The sequence below is a fragment of the Rhyacophila brunnea genome, unplaced genomic scaffold (genome assembly GCF_057557595.1).
Source record: "Rhyacophila brunnea isolate RB1 unplaced genomic scaffold, BYU_Rbru_1.0 scaffold_24, whole genome shotgun sequence".
Lineage (NCBI taxonomy): Eukaryota > Metazoa > Arthropoda > Insecta > Trichoptera > Rhyacophilidae > Rhyacophila > Rhyacophila brunnea.
The window spans coordinates 2,517,391-2,541,123 of NW_028232904.1; the positions used below are offsets into that span (position 1 = coordinate 2,517,391).

The 23,733-nt window shown below is 36.3% G+C and overlaps 1 protein-coding gene and 1 long non-coding RNA gene across 3 annotated transcripts in view; both read right to left on the bottom strand.

Annotated features, from left to right (window-relative positions):
• pbl (epithelial cell transforming 2 pebble) overlaps positions 1-23,733 on the bottom strand; it is a 127,116-nt gene that overhangs the window by 49,653 nt on the left and 53,730 nt on the right. For both annotated transcript variants that reach the window (XM_085951092.1, XM_085951091.1), the window contains exon 3: positions 1,738-1,879. In XM_085951092.1, coding sequence (XP_085807218.1) covers positions 1,738-1,879 — 142 coding nt within the window. The remainder of the gene's footprint in view (positions 1-1,737; positions 1,880-23,733) is intronic.
• Positions 8,238-11,037, bottom strand: LOC147068879 (uncharacterized). Its single transcript, XR_015071227.1, has 3 exons — positions 10,895-11,037; positions 10,152-10,308; positions 8,238-9,870 (listed from the first exon to the last, which is right to left on the bottom strand). It is a non-coding gene; the product is annotated as an uncharacterized LOC147068879 (long non-coding RNA).

A 23,733-nucleotide genomic window follows, 5' to 3' on the forward strand; every position in this document is an offset into this window, starting at 1 on the left:
TTTTCGAATTAGTGTCTTCTGCCAGAACAGTGACGATATATACAGGCTGTCTGAAAAGTTATAGAGTGATATTAAGAGTAAAGTTAATGAATTTTACCTGGGTTTTACCATTTTTTCGAATTAGTGTCTTCTGCCAGAACAGTGACGATATTATATCAATCAACTAAAATATTATGATTCCAGCATTAAAAATTAACATTGTGGTGTCATTAAAATTTATTCGGAAGTAAGTGTGATTGTTTTTAAATATATCTATATACCATATTGCATCGATTAAAACACATTGACTGCTAACTAGATAATTACTTTTTAATTACCTATCACATTTAAATAGCATGCTAATTATATCGAATGGCCACCTAATCGTTACGCGCTGGGCGCGTCTTTAGCGTCCAATGTATTAAAAGACAAATTTTTGATTTTCCTATTTTGCGTCTTATAATTGACGACATCTTACAATCGCTGTCAAAAACAATATCATACGGGAAAAACTCAAAGATCCAACGATTCTTGAGTCAAAATGTGATTCAAAAAAATCGCATATATACTCAATCTGAAGAATCCATGACTTTCATCTCCGTAATAAAGTTTTTACGGGAGCGTCATTTATAATCAAGTATATTTCTGTGTAGTCAAATTTTATGTGCAAAGGGAAGTCAAATACATTACCTTTGAGGATAGTTCAGTCCAGCACCATAAAATAATTGTGCACTCTAGTATAAAAGCACGAATTTTGACATGATGAATATGCAATATAATATCCTAAGGATCACTTTTTAAATATTGAGCCGCCTCAAAATGTACCCAGAAGACCGAAAATATAAATTTTCTATAATTACCATCTGATTTGATTTATATTCGGTTTAGACATCTATTGTATGGTGCTAAATACTTATTCAAAGTCAAACTTAGATATTTTGCAATTGAAAACCTATGAAATACCAAGATGGCGGCAAAATTTCAATTTTCTCTAATTACTGTTTGATTAGATTAATTTTCAATTTCGACTTGTACTAAATACTTTCAGGCAGCCAATTTTTTTCTAAATTGATTGACTAATATGCATAGACTTCTATAGGGTGATATTTTTGCTTAGGTAGAACTTCCGAAAGGGTTAACTGTCAAACCGAGCTGTGATACTGCGCTTACTTTTGGACATTTGTGATCAGAATAGTCTGGCAAATCGTCATTAACAAAGTCACGCTTGAACAATGCTACCAAATTACAAAATTTACTTTGAAAATCAGTCATCGATTCGCTCAAACTAATAGACATTGTTTTATCACAAAATCACGTTCAGTGATGAGGCATATTTCCGACTTAAAGGGAATGTTAATAAACAAAATTGCCACATATGGAGTGAGCTCAATCCAAAGGATCTCAGCTAGATTTCCGCGGTACAGATTCAAGCTGCCTCGAGTAACCAAAGAGATAACTGCAAATCACAGCAAGATGTATTACACTCACTGTGGGTACATGGAATAAAATTGCTGAGCCACCTTCAACAACCAGCTGGGGATGAAAGAAAATGATGATGTTGGAACGTATGAACCGCATTGGAAAAATCTACCTGCTCGTATGATGCAAATACACCAAGAACTGCGAGAAACATAGCATCACGACCAGACTAAAAAAATACTTAATGTGAATTTCTATGATTCTGTGTGTAATTTACTAATTCAGCAGAGCTGATTCTTCTTCTACCTTAATCAATCATGATTAAGACTATATTCTCACCAGCTCCTCCTTGACCCGGAACCCGGTAAAGCAGACTACGATGGATCTCATGGATAAGGAGTAGAGGGGCCGTCGGTTGTCGGGCAGCTGGCACTCGGGCTGCATCGACAGCTGGATGACGGCCGTGGGACCCAGCACTCTACTGCAAATAAAAAGAGAAAACGGTCATCAAACATACCCAATCAATAATATTTACATATAAACGACCATCTAAAGACATCTTTTAATAACAAAATTTTTAAATGTGCATTTAAAATAATGTTAAAAAGTAAAAGTAACGAATATTGTAGATTCATTTTCTTGGCTGAAACGTCCCGTGTTGACACGAGCGAATAATGTTTTTTTGTCGAAAGTGAAAATGAAATTCTTCATGCAGTTTTGGAATGACGAGCCAAATCTGATAATAATATGGCACCGATTTTTAGAACGACGTACAGACCCGTAAACCGGAGAGCGTGGCTCGACTTCTCTGTCCGTGGGAGGTTCCCGATTCACTTACAACATACACCGTAACTGATCTATCCTGTTAATACATTTAATCCAATGAGTAAATTAGAATCAAAGAAGTATCAGACACACTGTGTTTATAGATTTATTTTCTCGTGTCCGGAAACTTGTACGTATATAGTTCGCCGTATTACACTTCACCGTGAAATGTTGTATCGGAAATATATGGCCGTATACTACAGACCGTCCAACCTCTTACAACTTACATGTAACCTTATTTTCTAGGGCCGCACTGAGATAAAAACGCCTTTCATTTATGTCACAAGTGTGTTTTGGCAAGAATCCAACGTACTCATATGTCATTGTTTACCGTTCTGCATGTATATTTGGTAATTTAACCTACTATCCGACCGGATTCTGGCGTCATGGAAGGCCGCTAAATACTATTTATAGAGTGTATACGGTGGAGCTACGGGATGGTGGTTTGACCTGGAACGAAGCAAGAAGACTGGGGAGCGACAGGACTCTTGGAGGCGACGCGTGGTGTCCATATTCTCAAATCAAGGGGCGGATATGGCCGAAGAAGATTTCCAGACTCCTGATTTATATTTCATCTTTCCGTACACCCATACATTTTTAAGCTGGCAACACTGCCATTGACATTATTGTTATTGCTTGATATTTTGCAAAACAATCGCTAAAAATTAAAAACCGTTCAGTGATGGGAAAAATATTATGAATGAAGTGTGGTAAAAATGCTCCCACGATCTCTTTGAAAATTTTGAAAACAAGGAAAAAATATTCAAAGAACAAAAGATATGCCTTCGGCAAGAAACACGGTGGGAGATAGAATCTCAAGAAATCAATTTTAATTTTTAAACATTTTCCATAAAAAACCTTTGTTTTCAGCACGCCGGATAGTCGAAAAATAATATTTGCCAAAATTTGGCACGCGAATGTAAAAAGGTTCGCCAACGCTGAACTAAGCAGTAACACATTTAATTCATGTACGTGTCACAAGTACTAGTTTAATCTTGAACACACCCCAATCATAACAAAACCAATAATATTCTTGTCAAAGTCACAATTTGTCACTGACGCCCATTTGGCTAAGCAATGTCGATATTATCATTTTTTTTTTTTACTTTTGTGCATGCTTGCTTTATGACGGTTTCGAGAGACAGTGGCGTCCCGTGGGGGTAGGCTGATTGAGCGTCACTTGGGGGCGGCAGCTACTCGAAGGGCGGCAAATCGATTAGAATCATTAGGGTATCGTGGGTATTCTGCGAAAAAGCACTAAGTCAAAATTTTGCTGTTTTGACTTAATGATGAGGTAATCTTATTAAGAGTACGCTCTATAGTCTACAAAAACACACACAGTCATATCTATAAAACTGCCAAAGATAATTTATGTTATAAGTCAAAAAGACATACATCTATTCAGAGAGAAGGCACTAAATGGACTTAGTGCATTTGCTTCTCTCATTCTCAGGCAATAGTAAGCAAAGTATTCACAAAATTCTGCGTGCGAAACTGCACTAAGTCATACTCAAAGCAATATCGGAGAAAGGAATTTGCCTTTTATATATATAAAATAAGTTAAGACCGTCCAAACTTTCAAACTCGATTATCTCAAAACTAGTATTTTTGACTTAATGCTTATTCGCAGTATACTCACGATATATAGAAATAGCTACCTAAACTTAATAATGATGGAAATATCTTTCCATTAAAAAAGCATTTCACTGGATGGAAACAAAATGTATTAATTAACATACAAGGTTTAACAGGACTGTATTTTTTGTCGGGTTCGCGATGTCTAGTTTACTTCCGTTGACCTTGGAGGTCAGTCCTTGATGACCAGCAATGACACGTGCAGATTTTCGAATTATAGGTAGGTACATACTTGCCTAATTTAAAATTTATCCAAATATTTTTGCCAGTCACTCACGAGTTTCGGAAGTTGTGTATTTTTAAATGTCTATTCTAGTCATGAAAGGATAATGAAAAATACTGTATAAAAAATGGGGTGACATTTTGGCGCTGCCTAGGGGCGGCATTTTGTCTAGGGACGTCACTATCGGGAGATGTCGCGAACGCGGTCAAAATCTAAAAATACGAAAACAACAAGATAATAATATTGTGTACTCGGCATTCGCGACCATGAAATTTTCCGAGAAAATGTGAGCAGCGTTTTCTCTTTAGAGATAATACATTCATACATCAGAACATAATATTATTAACATCATTCCACGGATTGCCGCGTTTACGTTTTCATAACAGTCCGCAATACAAAAACATATTTGAGAAGTTTTAAGTAGAAATCTTACCATCTGCACAACGGTTTAAACCAGCGATTTTCAAACTGGGAGGCGCAAAGTGTTGCAAAGGGAGGCGCGAAAAGTTAAACACAATTAATGTAACGAAAGGTTTGCAGTTTGCAAATGCATAGTTTATAAAACGGCAGCTAGTTATAAACTACATAAAAAACAGTCCTATAAAAGGTTGTTTGCAAACTATGGAGACTAATTTTATAATACCTCACTTCTATACTATTATGAAGCGCGCTGGCTATCTCGTGAAAAAATAATAATGTTGAAATTTGATGTAAGTTTGTTCAGGAACGATAATTTTGTTGTAATTGGTTGACATTAAAAAAAAAATGAGTGAATAAATCAATGCAAGGACCACTAATGCATTCACTGATTTAAAAAGACAAATTTGGAGTTTTGGAATCAAAATTACAAAAAAATAAGTTCGCCATGTATCCACACTTAAATTATTTCTACGCCAGATATAATAACATATTGAAGCAAACAAATATCTATTTACTGAGTTCTTGGTTAGTTTGCTAATGCACTTTTCACATTATTTTATTAATAGCACCACACTGCTATAGGTAGGTGGACCCGCCAAAAATCCTGACCTGGGGGCCCGTTTCAGGATGTGGGGCCCATGATAGAATCCATTTGTCAATGAACGATGATGAATTTGGATTGACTACTATTGAAATTGATTGTGCTAATAAACAAGCACGTTCGTCGCATGAAAAACAAATTAATTTAAAAATTAATATAATAATGAGTTTGTTTTAATATTTTTGTATTCGTACATTGTTGTCTATTTAAAAAGGTGTCTATATTATTTAATGAAATAAATGGGGGGGGTGGCGCCAAGATTAGATTTTTTAAAAGGAAGGCGTAGTAACATAAAGTTTGGAAACCACTGATTTACACTGTTTATAAAACAAAGACACATTACGTAATACTTTTCTACAAATTGTTAAAATAAGTGCTTGCTGCAAATTAATTTCAACCCATCAAGAGAGATTTATATAGAAAGTATGTATTATACATACTATGCAGTGGCGAAAGATGAAGAGATGAAGTCTGTAGAGCTTCGACATAAATCTCTGTCAGGCATACTTATTTGTTTAAATTGAACTAATGATACAAATTGCTGATGGTACTGGTCAGTTTTTATATTTAAATTAAACCCTGCCAAAACCAAACCGCAATAGTTTAGGTATGCTATGGATGGACGATCCGACAAAAATAGTGCACACTTTTTCTGTCATACTTATTTGTTTTCGTTGAATTATTAAGAATAGGTTTAATATAATATTACATATGGTGTTGGTTATAAGCTAGGTTATATCTGTACAATTTATATCCATCTATAGCAGCTTGCGAGGGGTGGAGGTAGGCAGTTAATATCCGACATAAATAGTGCACACTAAAATTTGTCAGGCGTAGGTAAATATTTGTTTTAATTGAACTAATGATACAATTTGCAGATGGTGCTGGTTAATTATTAAAATTCAATTAAACCCTGCCAAAACCAAGCCATAATAGTTTAGGTATGCTATGGGCGATCCGACAAAAACAGTGTACACTTTTTCTGTCATAGTTATTTGTTTTCGTTGAATTTAAGAATACAGAAATTATTACAGATGGTGTTGGTTACTTTTTTTTAATTCACTAAGCCCTGCCTAAGCCAAACCATAATAGATAAAAAATATTATATTATTATCTATAAAATAGCCAAATGTATGCATAATTTAATAACATAATATTAGATATTTTATAGATCAACGAATATCTTTTGACTGTTATCCATTATGGCTTAGGTTAGACAGCGTTTAATTGAATTTTAAAAACAAACTAACACTATCTGCAAATTGTATTCTTAGTTTAATTAAAACAAATAAGTATGACTGACAAAGTTTAGTGTGCACTATTTATGTCAAATCTTAACACCCTACCTCCACCCCTCGCCACTGCCAATCGTCAACTTCCCTCGAATACACTCAATATCATAATATGCTACATCTTAAAGTGAACATAATGATTTACCTTTTATAATGTAATTTTGTATTTTTCCAGATGTATGTAGTCTTAGTTCAATGAAAACAAATACGTTTGCCTGACAAAGTTTAGTAAGTATGCACTATTTATGTCGAATCTTAACAGCCTTCCTCCACTCTTCGCCGCTGGTATATAGGTATGTTATCAAACTTCAATTAAGCCGATAATAATAATAGATACCAACACCGTTTACAATAAATCAATCTATGTATGTAACACTCACTTTTTAAAGAGGAGAGGGCCTAGCAGTTCCTTCATAATTGATTATTTTACCTTCTATATAATATAATATACTGATATTTAAAAGCAGTGACGTCCCTAGACAAAATGCCGCCCCTGGGCAGTGCCATAACACAGCCCCATTTTTGTTTATAATATTTTTTATCATCCGTGTTCGCGTCGTTTCAGGTCACCAAGGATGTCGAAGGGCAACGGAAGTAAACTAGACATCGTGAACCCGACTAAAAAATACAGTCCTGTTAAACCTCTTATGTTAATTAATGCATTTTGTTTCCAACCAGTAAGCTGATTTACTTAAAGGACAGATATGTTCGTTATTAAGTACTCAGTTAAGGCGAATTCTTTGCCTCAATTTACGATCAAATGTGACTTCAACGCCATCTAAAGGCATCTACAGGCATCTACCATGAATTTCTAAAAATGTGTTACTAAAAACTTTCGTCGATCGCAACCAGATGGCAATAAAATATAAAATAAAATATTGTGTGTCGCCACATATTAAAAATCATAAGCTTTTTAAAAATGCATTTAAATTTATTATATATTTACTTACCTATGTAAAAATATTTACAATTAATATTACCCCCATAAAATATTTACAATTCTAACATGTCTATTTGATTTGATTTAAAGTGTTTATGATTTTTACATTTTGTTTACCGTAGTTTTTTTTACAGTGGCAATACAAGGTATCCTGTCCAGTCAATGAACCAGATTTTTTTACGTTGTCAATACGAATTAATATAAATATTTTTCTACAGTAAAATTCATTTATAGTAGTAATGTTTATGAGATTGAGTTTAATCTTGTACAATTGACAATTACATCGAATTTCTACTAGAGGTGGAATAAAAGAATGATATGAAATGAATAGCAAAACAAATGCCATTCGAATTATTATTAAACAAAATAAGGAATATACAGTTGTACTTGGTTATTACTAGGAAGGTTGGACCGGCTGAATTTGCTCGTTATAAGCGGTACTCGTTATATCAGAGAATAGGTATTTTTATTGTCGGCGAAAACAACAATTAGACACTTAACTAGTGTCATAAACGTAATCTGTCCCCGGCGGCATCCTGTCCGATCGGATTTTATTGCTTAGGGTCGAAATGTCTTTAAACGATCAACACATTACCAGTATTTTAGCTCGGTATATCCGATAAGTATCTCGTTATAACAGTGAATAAAAATGTATGGAGAAAATCATATACAAAATGTCAACGACTGTTTCCTCATTACATCCGAGATCTCGCTATGTCCGAGATTGTAATAACCGAGTTCGACTGTAGTTATAATTATGACAATGTCGATATTATATAGACATCCCAATTCATTTCGTTTCAACCATGTCCGATCCTAATGTACTATATATGCTACCAGGTCACACTGCAGATGAATATTACCTACTCTATAAACTTAGGGAAGGTAAAGAAAACAACTTGTCATAGGAATGGTCAATTTTAATAGAACATTACACAATAAAAACAATACAAAAACATTATAAATAGGATAATTAAATATATTTACACTTAAAATTAGTTAAAATTATGAAATAAAACCCTAAATATCTACTTTAAAATTGCTTTGAGCTGCATCCTATACTGTGTGATACAGCTCAAAGCAAAATTTTGTGCACACGTATATATTGCATTTTATGCAAATATAACTGGTGCGGGACTTGCATCCAGGGTATCTGCACACGGATGCTGAATGGTGGCCAACGCTGTCCAAACGTACCTCAGCGATCGGTTGGGGGAAAACCGTTCTCCTGCGAGCTGGTGGCTCTGTGTCTACCTGCGATGTCGACATGTTTCTTGGCCGACCTCGTGCTGGCAGTGTTAAAATGTTGGCTACCCGATCTTCATACCGAATCATAGCTTTCGCTAATCTGATTCAGTACGACAACAGTCCCATAATATCCTTTCGGGGTACATTTTCTAGTTTACAATTCCGCATATACATTAGCCAACAGTTTACTACCGCCAAGTCCACAAAGTGGTTAAAAACCCTCACAGGCCATTTGCATGTCTTCATCGCAGTCCTGTAATAAGCAATTATCCGATCGCAAAGATCAATGCCACCCATCGACATATTGTAGTGCTTTACAATGGCCGGCTGAGTGGCACTGATCTTCCTCTTTACTTCCTTCGATCATCGCATGCAAGTACCAACAGGAGTACTGCCGACAGCAGTGTAAAATAATAACACGGATTTATTATCTTTCCACTTGACTACACAGACTTTGTCATCCTACCGAACCTTCTCATCCCAATCTCCCCTCTGCATTGCCTTATCGTTTTTTTAATTTCTTAATCACATCGCCGATTCTATTACTTCTGACAGTTCCAGTTAAGAATATTTTGTCTTGAAGTAACGAATCGGCGAGATTCAAACTAGTGAAAAACGATCAGTATAGACAATGCAGGAGGATTGGGGAGAGTCCGGCAGAGTAACTTGACCACACTTGCGCCCAGACCGAACTGCTTCATATCTCCATCTGATACCGTTCCCTTCCCTACATATATGTGAAAATCTATCACTAATCCATCTCTGGCCGCGAGAACAAAATTTTTAAGGCCTACAGGATTTGGCTTGTTAAGTACAAATTGCCTGTGTCTACAGCGGCCAGTGAACGGCATCATTTGCTCGTCGATGGAGTTATGAGCAGGTCTGGGCAAAGTATGGCATTTTTTTAGAACCTCACTTAAAAAGGGACTAATCTTCCAAAGTTTATCAGTGTTATCTGCAAAATGAAAGTGATTCCGCAGTTCGAAGTACCCGTCTCTGGGCATTGCTTGATTAATGATTGGAATGCTTAGATCATAAACACCAGTACATTCGAGTCTGCGGAAACCTTAATGTACCCATCATAATTTGGATGACGGTGAATACGAATTTCGAATTCGTATTCACCGACCACAAGTCCCTTTTTTGTGCTGAATATAAATTTGTCTGCTCAGCTATTTTTTCGAAGAGAGCGAGGTTGAAGTATTCGAAAAAGGAGCTGAGTACATTGTCAGCAACATGCCCTCTCGCCAACAAATCTTCCTCCAATTCCGGACCAGCATTCGGCATACTGAAACAATAGGAAAAAAATATTATTACATAATCCATATTTCCTCATTAATTCAAGTATTTAGCAGTAAAAATACAAATAATGATGGGCAATAATATGTTTTGATTGAAGTTTACTATTCAAACCATCAACTCCTCATTCGAGACAATCGCTACATCATGTGTACAAGATGTAATGAATTCTTGTTTTTATGCCAAAGCATGTAATGAAAATGAATCTAATGTATGACTGGATGGTATATAAAACCAATAAATATATTATTAAGAAAATTGTAAACCTACCATTTTGTGAGCCAGGGAAGAACCCTGGATTGTGATGTCGAAGGTTGTAAATGTCGAATGTAAATGTCGTCGCTGTTGTCGGACTCGTAACCGTCGCCGACTTCGCAGTCACTGTCGTCCAATATTTCGTCGAGTTCATCAGTATTAAAAGATTTATCTATATGTAAACAAAAAAACATAACCTCATTATATTCATATACTCGTGTTAAACTTATCACTGTAGATAACGTTTTCAATTTACGATTATGTTGTATTAAAAACACGGACACGTGTTTGAAAGCACATAAAATATTTGATTATAATCAATATGGTTACATTGTACAGCATTGTGAATAATTATAATGATGATTATGAGATACATTTTCGAGACAAGTTTCAGTAATTTTGAATGAAATTAAAATTTTATTTTATTAAATTCGGTTCTACAATCATATTATGCGAATGAAAGAAATTCACTATCTATTAGATAATTTACAAAACGTACAAGATAGGCTCGATGACATTTGTCATAAACATAACCTCAAACTGACGTAAAGTATTTATAATTTTACGAAAACGATGAGTATACGCCTAAAATAATATATATTGATGATAAATGCATGATGGTGATTGAAAATACAGTATATGTAACTCTTTTAAATAATTTTTGAATGTTTGTTTGACAATCAAAACTGCATGACATAGTTTGTCATTTTGATGTACGATAATAATATTATTTATTATACACTGAAAAGTTTACTTACTTGACAAAAATGTTACTGATGAGAAGTATCTTATCTATGCTGATGAGTCGATTCCTTCCTGTTTTCAAACAATATAATAATGGCAAAAAAATAAAGAAGAATTGTTATAAACCCGATATTCGATGTCTGTTATCTATGTATTCGATCGAGAGCACGAATGCTACCATATGTTAAAATGCGAGATTTGTTTATTTTGTTGATTATTTTTATCATAAATAATGATAAAAAACAGTTGTAATTTAAGCAAATACTAATTGCAAATAATTCGCAGTTTCAAATTTTGAATATAGGCAGGTTCCTACGTATATTAAGTAAATATTGTAATTTTAATTATAAAGTTATTTTTATTCATATGGCAATTTCGCGTCGAAGTTTTACCACAAACTGATCCTAGCCAAAATGAAGCAGAAAAATGTTATTTTGTCTTGTCTATGTATGAGTTTCATTTTCAATGTCATGTTGTTGCATGTGTGTGTATTTTGTATATGTGTATTGTTTCGAAATAGTTCCACGGTGGCAGCACCGGACAGCTAAACATCGGTTGAATTTGGGCAATTATTATGGTTTCGATTTCTATCGATTCGTTAATATACAAAAATACAAGATTAAATTCAAATTACTGCCGTAAAAATTAATAAATAATATTTTTAATAGAAACGCTAAACGTTTTTCGCGATAAATTGCGTCTAAGCCGAGGTTTTTCGATTTTAATTGCGTGCTTTCTAACCTCTAAATCGATGTTTTTTAAATTTGAAAAACAAGATATAAGGATATAATAAATTCCAATTTTCGTTTAGCGTTTCCCTGGGTAATAGATTTACGTACATTTTTATCGTAATTTTGATAATAAATCTTATGTCATTCATTCTTACCACCCGATAGAAATGTACCGAATTTGACACGTATTTTTGATATATAGAACTCCATGATACTTCTTAATTTTTTATTTTATTTTTCTCATTACTTTTGAATATATATTTACCGATTAATAAACTTTTCTAGCTATTTTTCGATAACAACTTTACCTAGAGACATCACCTTAAGGTAGCTATTTCTATATATTCCAAATGATTCTCCTCGATTTGCCGCCCTTGGTGTATCTGCCGCCCCAAGCGACGCTCAATCTGCCTACCCCCACGGGACGTCACTAATACAAACACTTCTAAAATAATTATTATTTAATAAATAAGAAAACCACTTAAAGCTCAATTGAAACATTTCACACCGAGCAAGACCTCCCCGTTTACAATAAATCAATGCATGTAATACTCACTTTTTAAAGACGGGATCTAAGTCCAGAGTTACCAAATGTGGAGAGCCTAGCAGTTCCTTCATTATTATTATTAATTAGTTTACCGTCTATATAATATTTAAATGACAATTATTACTATTTAATATTAATAATAAAAAAACACTTAAAACTCAATTGAAACATTTCACACGGGAATCCACCGAGCAAGACAGGAATGCAGTTCGGTGGAGAAAATAAAAATAAAACCCAAGTACAAAAACACGATCGTATATTACGCGCCGAATTGTGACACATGAAAATTCCCTCTAATACCGGACACAGCACACAGCGTGTATCCACTTCGTCGTGAAGAGAAAATGCAAAGTTTTTCACAGCACAACCACCTACTGACTCAGCACCTACATACAATAGGCAAGCGGCGGGTGCTTGAAAATTCCCAATTGTAAATGTATTATATTATATTGTCGGCGTGGTAAGGTGTTCAGGGAAAACGGTGATTCCTTCGCGCGTACAATAATTTAAGTCGGCATTATAATGGTTGACAACGACGCTCGACGACGCTCGCATTCCGAAATAGACGCCGCGGCTCGGGAATGAGTCAGCACAGTGATTGGAAACAAATCCATCACATATTATCACAACATAATATATGACACACTGAGATGGTGCATAATTGTTTAAAGTGTTAAGACGATACATCAGTGAAACGGCAAATAATTTTCAACTATAGGCGCGACGAAATTTTGGACTCGCTGGCATTCGGAGAGCGAACGTCGACGTATTCATACGTCAATTTGTTTCGTGATGGCGACGGGGGTATTAATTCTTAAATCGTGTAAAGATGACTAAAAACGTTACCCATTTACTTGAAAAGAAAACATGTCAATGAATATATTATTATTGTTACTAATAGAACAATAAACAGTACATTAAATGGACGCGTGTTGCATTTATATGACAAATTATATTTCGTTGGGCATGCGTCATTTGCACCCCCGACCCGTAATCCGCGCATCGCCCAGCCACGATCTTTTTGTTAGACCATGCCTCAACTGAGGTAGCCTTAAGTGCAGTGATATTTAACATACATAATTTTGAAAACACTCATGAGAAAATATAGCCAATAGAAACAATCTTTTTTGAAAAAAGTGATATTTATTCAAAGTGTACGCTGCGACACCCTAATAAAATATACTATTTTCAGACTTATCCTAAACGGATCATATAGACAGGGTGGAGGTTGTATTAACAACAAAAACACGCCCTCCAAACCAAACCCGCCCCGCACCACACTCGGTCTTAATCGAGCGTATCACGAGGCACTACGTTTGATGTGAAGCATCTGTACAATTGTTTACGCCCGGTAATGTCTCAGGAGCAGATACCCAAGTCTTGGTGAGCTCTGACTGACTTTACTGATTTGATTCTAATGCAAAGTGCCGGGGAGACAAACTGCACAGGGATATTAACAAAATAGAAAGGAATTTATTAAATATACAAAAACGACACTAATCATAATGACAGCAAAATTATGTGAAGAGATCTTCACGCCCGCAGTAAGACACCGCAATTTTTTATATGCAAGATAATTGGCCTTTGTGGCGACCAAGTCGGACGGCCCGATGGGCCCAAGCGCAGCTGGTTGGACCGACTTGAGCATCTCTTCCCTCTTTATTTATACGAAAAATTAATGTCAGCCACTTGCTCAACCCATTAGGCTATAAACACATCCACAATAGCCGGGCGGTAACGTGTCTGGCAAATTCAATTCCAGACTGATGGTTTTAAAACATTTTTTTGGGAATTATACTATATTTGCATTATTTATGTTGACATCTCTTTCATGCTATAAGCTCACTTCAGAATGACAATGTCACTGTCACATTCGACATTGTCGTTCTGGAGATGGGGATTTTAAAACTGTTATAGTGGAGTTATAGGTACCACGTGAACGCCAATTCAATCAATAATTCCAGACTATCTTAAATTCAATACGCTGATACACATTACAATGATAAATTCGTATGTTTCGGTGCAAATTGTAAAATGCTCTTCCCTTATCGCTACTGTGACCATTCGTCTTTTATTTTTAGGACATTCCTTTATTATGGCGCTATATCCTTTAGAGTGTTCTTTTCTTTCAACAATCCACATTAGATCTATTCAATAAAGAACTTGTTACTCGAGGTCTAACTGAAAATCGGACAGACTCAAACTCACGATCCCAAGACAATGTATTGTAACCAGTGGCCAGCATTCATTATCACCATCAGCCGGCGATGGTCCACTGCTAGATGACGGCCTCATATTTCTGTTTCCACTCTAATGATAACATGTGCCTAATAATTCAAAAATTACCTCGCTGACCAACGATTAGCGTCACTGCATGCAAACTTTCTGTCCATTCATTCATTGATAATCCGGCGGCCGCGAAAAGTATCTGCCGGGCAGTGGTGTGCTTCGATTTTTCCGAAGGGGGCGAATAAACAATATAAGTATGCTGCAATGTTGATTTTACAGTAACAACTCTGCGTGTATTTCCTTTGTATGCAGATCTCGTGTTGCAATAATTAGAGTTGGGTTTCAGGAATTCTAGAGAGCGTACGCGATTGTAAGAAGCAGCGCTTGAGTCTGTATTTTTTTAAATTCTATTTTAATAAGTATGTAATGTTTTGAATTATTTTTGTTTTCCTACTTCTATTTTGTTTGTCTTCTTATATAAATAAAAAATATATTATATTTTTTTGGAATCTATCTGTTTTTACACCGATTTTAGGATTTTTTTAAATTTCCAGATATCTCGAGAATTCAAAATTTCATCATTTCGGGAAATCCCGAATCTCGAGATTTAGATTATCTCGGGAAATACGCAACTCTAGTTGCAATAACTCTGTATAGTAATAAACTATTTCTTTTATTCAACGATTTTGACACAAGATTTCAGAATGTACTTAACATTCTATATACTGAATATACATAATTTTAAATCATCTCATGCACATACACAATAGAAAAAATCATTTTGTAGAAAAAAATGCGACACCCGACGGGACTTGAACCTGTATCTGCTGGATTCACGCCAGTGTGCTTTTCCAATTAAGCTACGGGAATCTTATTGAATCACGACAATTTTAACTAGTAGTTGTTACATGAAATTCTTATCGAATTGCGTTATAATGTTGTGTATAAATTAAGGCAGGTTTCAATTAATTCCTTAATTACTAATGACGTCGCGGATCCCACAAGCTTGTTGACTTCGAGACTTCCTCCTTCTTTCCTCGACGTTTCTGGCTGAAGTGTACTGTTAGCCGGCTCGCTCATCACAACTCGCCTCATGTGCCTGACCGCCATAAATCAAAACTTCCGAGAACGGGCGGCCAGTGTTGCGCTTCTTCCCATGAGGACATCAAATCTTTTGCTCATTGTGTGCCCTGTTCTTAGCCTCAGTATTAACTTAAGCTCGTTCTTCGTCAAAGGAGACTCTACAAACCAGGGCACCAACCGTGGTGATGGTAGAATAGACTTACTCCATTTCCCCTTTTCTAATGATGCCCTATGGTGAAAACCTATTCACATACTTTGGCACATTTTCTTTATAGCCTCATTCCAGTCCAGGTTTTCTGGTATCCACTGATATGGCACCCCTGAATGGCCAGCTTCCTTTGCCAGATCATCCGCCCTTTCATTGGCCTCAATACCCATGTGCGATGGGATCCATTGAAGGCATAGATCTCCTCCTCTATTTTTCTTGGCGTCGATCTGATCAAGGATGTGGTATCTATGCTTTTACTGTCATGTGAGCGAGTAGCTGCGGCAAGATGTTGTAAAACGCTTTTGGAGTCTGTAAAGAATGTTTACTTTACCCCTCCAATAAAAATCAGAATGCGGACGCAACTGTCAAAGATTCACTACAAGTCCGCAAACTAGATGTGCGGACAAGCGCGGGTGACGGGTGTGAGGGGTAGAACAGGAGCCGTTCGCCAGTTTTGTTGGCAGCATCTCACCAGAATGATGCTGTACTGGTCGAGAGACACATATAATTCATATAGAAACAAAGCCAATGAAGTAAATACCGAAATGGTGAAAATGCATATTTTTTATAGCACTGCTCGCCAACCAATATTACATTGTGTTATGTTACATTCGTCGATTCCGATTCAGTATGCACCTAAATAATAATGTGTAGTTATTAAACGTGGCGTTTTGAGTGATTTCGGACGTACAGATGCGAAAGTAACTTCACATGCAATCGGGGGCGGCTCTACCTTAGGGGTTTGTAGGGAACATCCCCACATAGTGATTATATCAAATGCACATATAATATTTTTATTATTGGACATAATATATGTACCTACCAGTGGCGAAGGGTGGAGGTAGGCTGTTAAGATTCGCCATAAATAGTGCACATAAAACTTTGCAAGTCATACGTATTTGTTTTCATTGAAATAAGACTATAATTTACAGATGGTGTTCGTTAGTTTTTAAAATTCAAATAAACCCTGCGAAAACCGAGCTATAATAGATTAATAGTCAAAAAATGCTCGTCATAGTCATACATAACTTTAGATATTTTATAGATATAATTTTATCTATTATTATTTGGTTAAGGCAGGGCTTAATGAATTTTAGATATTTTATAGATAGACGAGTATTTTTTGACTATTATCTATTATGGCTTGGTTTCACATGGTTTAATTGAATTTTAAAAACTAACCAACACCATCAGCAATTTTCAATGAAAACAAATACGTATGACTAGGGATTCCAATCCCGGGATCCCGAACTATTTTCGATACCTATGAATCCCGGGATTGATAAACATAATCCCGGGATTTCGGGATTGATTTTTTTTATCAAGTTTTATAGAAAATAAAATAAAAGCGAAAATATAACAGAAAAAATACTTTTAATAAAAAATAGCTACATTAGAAATAAACTGAGTTTGAATGAAGTTTGATTTATACCCATGTGTAGGTTGCCGATTCATTTTATTTTTTCACATAAATTATTAAATATGAGAAAGATTGAAAAAAAACAATGCTTCGCACTTTTAACAAAGTAATTCCACCATGATATTATACGTTTTACGGCAGTTTCATATTTGGCTGACTAATTAGATTTATGAAGCGGAAAGGCCATAAGTACGCCATGATTATTTGCTTTACTATTTTAAATCTCGCTAATCTATTCATTATTTCTTTACTATCAGAAACAGCAATCTCATATTAAATTCACATTATTATTTATATTACAATATTATTTACTCCATCAAACTTGTGTATTTCCAAGATTGAACGTATACAATATTAACAATAAATGTCTTAAATAGTACAAATTATACTAGATTTATTTTTGACCGATTTTATCAATGTTATTTGTAAATATAAAAATTTTATATTAATAATGGAAAAAAATGCCAATCCCGGGACCAGTCCCGGGATCCCGGGATTGTAAAATTGTAATCCCGAAATCCCGGGATCAGAATTTTGGCTCGGGATTGGATTCCCTACGTATGACTGACAAAGTTTTGCGTGCACTATTTATGGAGGATCTTAACAGGCCACCTCCACCCTTCCCCATTGATACATACTCACATTGAGCATTGTATTTGATGTTCTGGACAAGCACCCGAGTTGTAAAACCAGCGTCGCGACGCGAGCTCCGCCGACGGCCTGGAAAATTCGCCCTGGCGCCGCGCCAATTTGGGCGGGCGCCGTTTCTCCAAATCCTCAACGATCGCCGAGCAATGATTGGCAACTCGTCCGGAGACACATCGAGCGTTATTTCGCTTTTGTCTCGGTTCTATTGTCTGTTAACTGTCTATATTCTCATGTTTTCCCTGCGGGATACTAAGCAGCTTTTCACGCGTCATCGCCCGCCCATGGCGACACCGCGACATAAACACAACGCCAACACTGATCATGGCAATCGGGAGAGCTAAACTCCAATTAACGGCGGATACCTCGGTCACATGCACTTTGCAGACGACGTTGGGGTCCTTGCGAAAGACCCAAAAGACCTCCAGAATATAACTAGTTTGCCTGTCACATATCCAAATCGTCGCTGCAACAAACACCTTATAGCAATGTCTATTCGAGGGATACTGAACCCTAAGCGATGGTGCCCATAGAACGCGTCGAGCGGGCGAAGTCGGCGTATGAAGTGTTTATTCATAACCATAATCACACGTCTCTCGCCGCACATTACCCTTCACCTATGTAATAAGCGGCCCAAGCAGCACAAAATAATTATTATTACAGCGCCTCTCATAACAAAGCAATAAAAATATTATATTATTTCGGGGCTTGTAATTAATATTTACGACGACATTGTTCAACCAGCGAAATATAATGACACGGAATAAAATAAAACAATGGGTTCTCTGTTATTAAATAATTGCTTTTCGCCCGTCGATCGACGACGCCTCGAGCAGCGTAATTTTGGTAGCCGTGTTCAATGAATGGACTTCTTTGTATTTTCATTAAATCGTATCGCCGAGAAGCGAAAAACGGTGACTCATGCGGCAGGCGGGGCGCAAGGCATCGTCAAGTCCAGTGGGCGCTGGCGTATTTGATTACGTTGTATTTTTGATGATTTACGCGCCACTTGTAGAAATTTTGCGCGAGCGCCGCACTCGCTGCGTCAATGGGCTTTATGCCTAACAGATAGCACTTTAGCACGTATCCGTTATTTTAATTGGCCATTAACAATTCGGAATAATTGTTAAATTCGTAATACGGCGAAAATTTAGGTCGGTAGATATGTCAGTCAATTTCGGATATGTTCGTGCTGGCGTATCCACCCGAACCCCAAAATATCGTATTGAAACGTCAAACATATCAACATATGTTATTAGTTATCATTGCGATTGCAGCATGTAGTAAAACAATTAATATTGTGTTACCACTAGCTACTCGATATTTGACAGCTCGCAGGGAACTATATATTAAGGCGGCGGCCGTGGCGTAATTATTTTTCAAAATACTCGTATCTTGCATCTCAATTCTCAATATGTAAAATTTTCGTAGTCTATCTCGCTCTAAAAGTTAGCACAGCCAAGAGAGGGCTGTTAAAATATAGCACTTTTTGACAGTTCAGACGGTTACTTACTGTAATAATTAACTGTCTGAATACGTAAAGAGATATTATATTTATCACATGTAGCTCTTTTTTGGGTGTTAAGTGATGTGTTTCAAATTTAGTGTTTCAAATTTCAAATTTTCAAATTTATTTATTTTACATATAATGAACATAACAAATTATAAATTCAAAGCGTTCACGACATGACATAAAATAAGTGTTAATAATTAAAAAAAAATAAAAATACAGAGAAAAAGTAATAAAATAAGAAAATAAATTAAATAAGTAACAAAATAAAAGTAGATGGAAGCACACAGAGTGAACTTTGATAAACCCTATCTTAAAAACTTATAAAACAACGTCCACCTAAATTCACCCTCACGTAAGTGGAATATATCAATATCCGAAGCGATTTCATTAAGCATGGTTACTGCCCTCCCAATTGGCATTACTAATGGCAGGTTAGTTCTGCACCGTGGGAGAACAAACAACGCATGCCCTCGATTCCTAAGGTAATTATCAGAGACACACAAGCCAATACCACCAAGAATGGCAGAGTTCACATTTACGCCGCGTATAAGTCTGAAAAAATATGTAGCTAAATAAAGATCCCTTCTAAATTTTAAGCTACAGTATGTAAGCATCCCTAAGAGAAAATCAGTCGGATAGAGCCACGGATAATATCCATACAACCGAAAGTAAAGGAGTCGTAAAAATTTCTTTTGGACTCTCTCCACCATAAGGCCGTACTTCAACTGATGCGGGGCCCAAACGACAGACCCACTCTCAAGTCTGCTTCTAACTAAGGAGTTATAGAGAATTTTTAGAATACCGTAATTGTGTTAGAATGGCCTCGCAGATTAGGGTTAAAGTTCTGTTGAAATTAAGGTGCATGTCACGTCACTGTCACGCTTTCGCGGCGACAAATTTAGCCTATGGTTTCGTCATTTTGCAGAATATTTTGAACGATCAACATCTCTGTAAATTCACTGAAGAATGACACTGATAAAGAGTGCCAACTATAATGTATTAGTAATTTCATGCTAATTTCAATTAATTTTATCAGTTTCTACGTCTGCGTACGTTAAAATTACTTGCGACATGACATCCATAAATAAAATTTTAAACAGAACCCATCCTGCAGACCATAGATATTAGACAACATTCTTATAGAAAATACATAGTGCCAACAGCTAAAAACAAAAAAAAACGTGATTTTGACATGATTCGACAAAGTGTAGGCATGTAGAAGATGATAAAAACGTTCGTTGAGTCATGCAGGACGGTGTCGATGCAGTGCAGTTCAGCGTGAGGTGACCTCATTGTTGTTTTGGTGATTTCGGCAAATTTTGCCAACTGACAATGTTAGTTTAAGGCGATACTTCAGTGAAACGGTAAATAATTTTCAACTATAGGCGCGACGAAATTTTGGATTCGCTGGCACTCGGAGACCGTACGTCGAGGTGTGAATACGTCAATTTGTTTCGTGATGGCGACGGGGGTATTAATTCTTAAATCGTGTAAAGATGACTAAAAACGTTACACATTTACTTGAAAAAGAAAACATGTCAATGAATATATTATTATTGTTACTAATAGAACATACGTTAAAGTGCCCACCACCACCCGTCATATTATGCACAGCCGTGGATATGCACGGCCGCTTTCTATGACGCTTTAAACGTGTCTGAAAGAAGTGATTTTAAGTGCTCATTCCGTCCCGAGACGGAGCCGCACGGGACTGATGCTGCAACCATGCACCGTAGTGCTTAAAGAAGAAAATTAAGAAAGAAAATTTTTGGTTTTTTGGACTGGCTCTGCGGTCCGCTGACGTTAAGCGCTTTGTGTACCCGCATACTGAGTGTCACGAATTGAAATGGATGAGTCTACAGAAGAGTCGGGATTATCCCGCTCCCCATACGATGCTGCAAATTTCTCGAATGCCGCAAAGTTGGCCTCGGTTGCTATCAGATCTCCATGACCAATTGGACCCGTGTGAGGACGGACCCTAGCAAACAGCTCCGCTCGTTCGAGTTCCATAAGTGGGCAATCCCAGAGGATGTGTTCAACATCTTGGTGGTCATGCCCGCAGGTACAACCCGGCCCATATACTATCAAGCCAAACTCGTGGAGTCTGGCGGCGAAGTTGCCATGGCCGGTGAGGAGCTGGCTAATCCAGTGCGAAGGTTGGAGTCTTCTAGTATGGTGCCTGCAGAATACGTCTGGAAAAACACGGTAAGTGTGCCGCCCCTTGGGGGAGGCGGTCCACCTAGCCTGCACTGCCGCAAATGCGGTCTTGTACACAATGTCACTTACAGTCTTCCTGTAAGGAACATCCTCGGATCTCTGCGGTGGTGTAAACAGAACATTAAATGGACGCATGTTGGATTTATATGACAAATTATATTTCGTTCGGCATGCGTCATTTGCGCCCGCAATCCGCGCATCGTCTAGCCACGATCTTTTTAGACCATGCCTCAACTAAGGTATAGCCTTAAAGGTATAAAATGTGCTACGGGATGGGAGCATCAGTCTGATAACATTTTAAACACCAAGAAAAACGACATTACACACTCTTTTCCCGTAGCGGCAGCTTACTGTGACATACACCTCAATTTGAGCAGAACTTAATAGGTCAGGTTTCGTGAGGCCTAAGTATGACTTAAACATCTGGACTAGGGATTCCAATCCCGGGATCCCGAGCTATTTTCGATACCTATGAATCTCGGGATTGATAAACATAATCCCGAAACTTTCGGGATTGATTTTTTTATCCAGTTTTATGGAAAATAAAATAAAAACGAAAATATAACAGAAAAAATACTTTTAATAACAAATAACTACATTAGAAATAAACTGAGTTTGAATGAAGTTCGATTTATACTCATGTGTAAGTTGCCGATTCATTTTATTTTTTCACATAAATTAATAAAAATGAGAAAGATTGGAAAATAACAATGCTTCGCACTTTTAACAAAGTAATTCCACCATGATCTCATACGTTATACGGCAGTTTCATATTTAGCTGACTAATTAGATTAATGAAGCGGAAAGGCCATAAGTACACCATGATTTGCTTTACTATTTATTTTAAAATCTCGCTAACCCATTCATTAAGTCTTTACTATCAGAAACAGCAATCTCATATTAAATTCACATTATTATTTATATTACAATATTATTTACTCCATTAAACTTATGTATTTCCAATATTGAACGTATACAATATTAACAATAAATGTCTTAAATAGTATAAATTATACTAGATTTATTTTTGACCGATTTTATCAATGTTATTTGTAAATATAAAAATTTTATATTAACAATGGAAAAAAATGCCGATCCCGGGATTGTCAAATTGTAATCCCGAAACTCCGGGATCAGAATTTTGGCTCGGGATTGGATTCCCTAATCTGAACGTATGTCCCTGATAATTGATGGTTCGAGATAGTAACGTCGCGTAATCCATGCGGCACGGCGTGGCCGCGTTATTTATACGCTGAGTGTTTATTTAACTATCGGTTTTGCATGTTTATCGATTTTTTATTCCGTTTATTTATTTCGGCAAACTGGCGATAAAAAGGTAAAACTCCGCCATCGGAAGTCCGCCTCGCGCAACACGTTTCTAGAAGTCGTGTTTAAAATTTAAACGAGGTAATGAATCGACATTAGGGATGTCCTTTGGGTGTTACGCAAGGCCCACTGCACAGTCGGGTATTATTGCCAGAGTGGGGTGATATCAAAAATGTAGCGAAAAAAAACATAGAGCCTTGATAATTGATTCTATTAACAAGATAGCTGAAGGAAATGTCAGTTTGTGATATTTCCCAGTTGCTATGCAATAAATAAATGTTGATATTTGAAACTGTGGACTCGTGGATTAATAAGTAAAACTATCGGCATTTTTACAACGTTTTTCTTAGCTCGTATTCTTATTTGTCCGGTGGTTCTTTGTCCGGTACAAATCTAGCAATCGATTTTTAACTAACTTCCCGACTAGCTAGACATTTGAAACTTTTAGAATATATCAGAACACGATGCCAATGCACTTTTTTAATACGTTTAGCCGTCTTTAAGTAGACTTGAATTCATTAAGATAATTCTTCAGTAATTATTCAGTTAATTCTGTTTTGTATTTTTGTTTATTTCGACACCATTATTGGTTGCTAGGGTCTGGGGTCCTAGCAACTAAATTATTCATATATACGTGCGTTACTATGGAAATCAATATGACATGTCAAAATGACATTTCAGTATTATTTCTATCATGTACAATTTTTCTTGATCGTTTAAGGGGGAAGTGCGCCGCGTAGGTCAAAATGGAGGTTTTATGATGTTTTCAAAGCACGATCCTGGACATTCCTTAAACGTTCTAGATAATATATTTATATAATTTTGAAGCCTTATTATCCTTTATATTTATTTTAAACATTTGATGACTCCCTAAAGTATTTTTATTACAGAAAACAGTATTCTTTTAAACCTCTCGATCTAATGTTTTAGAATA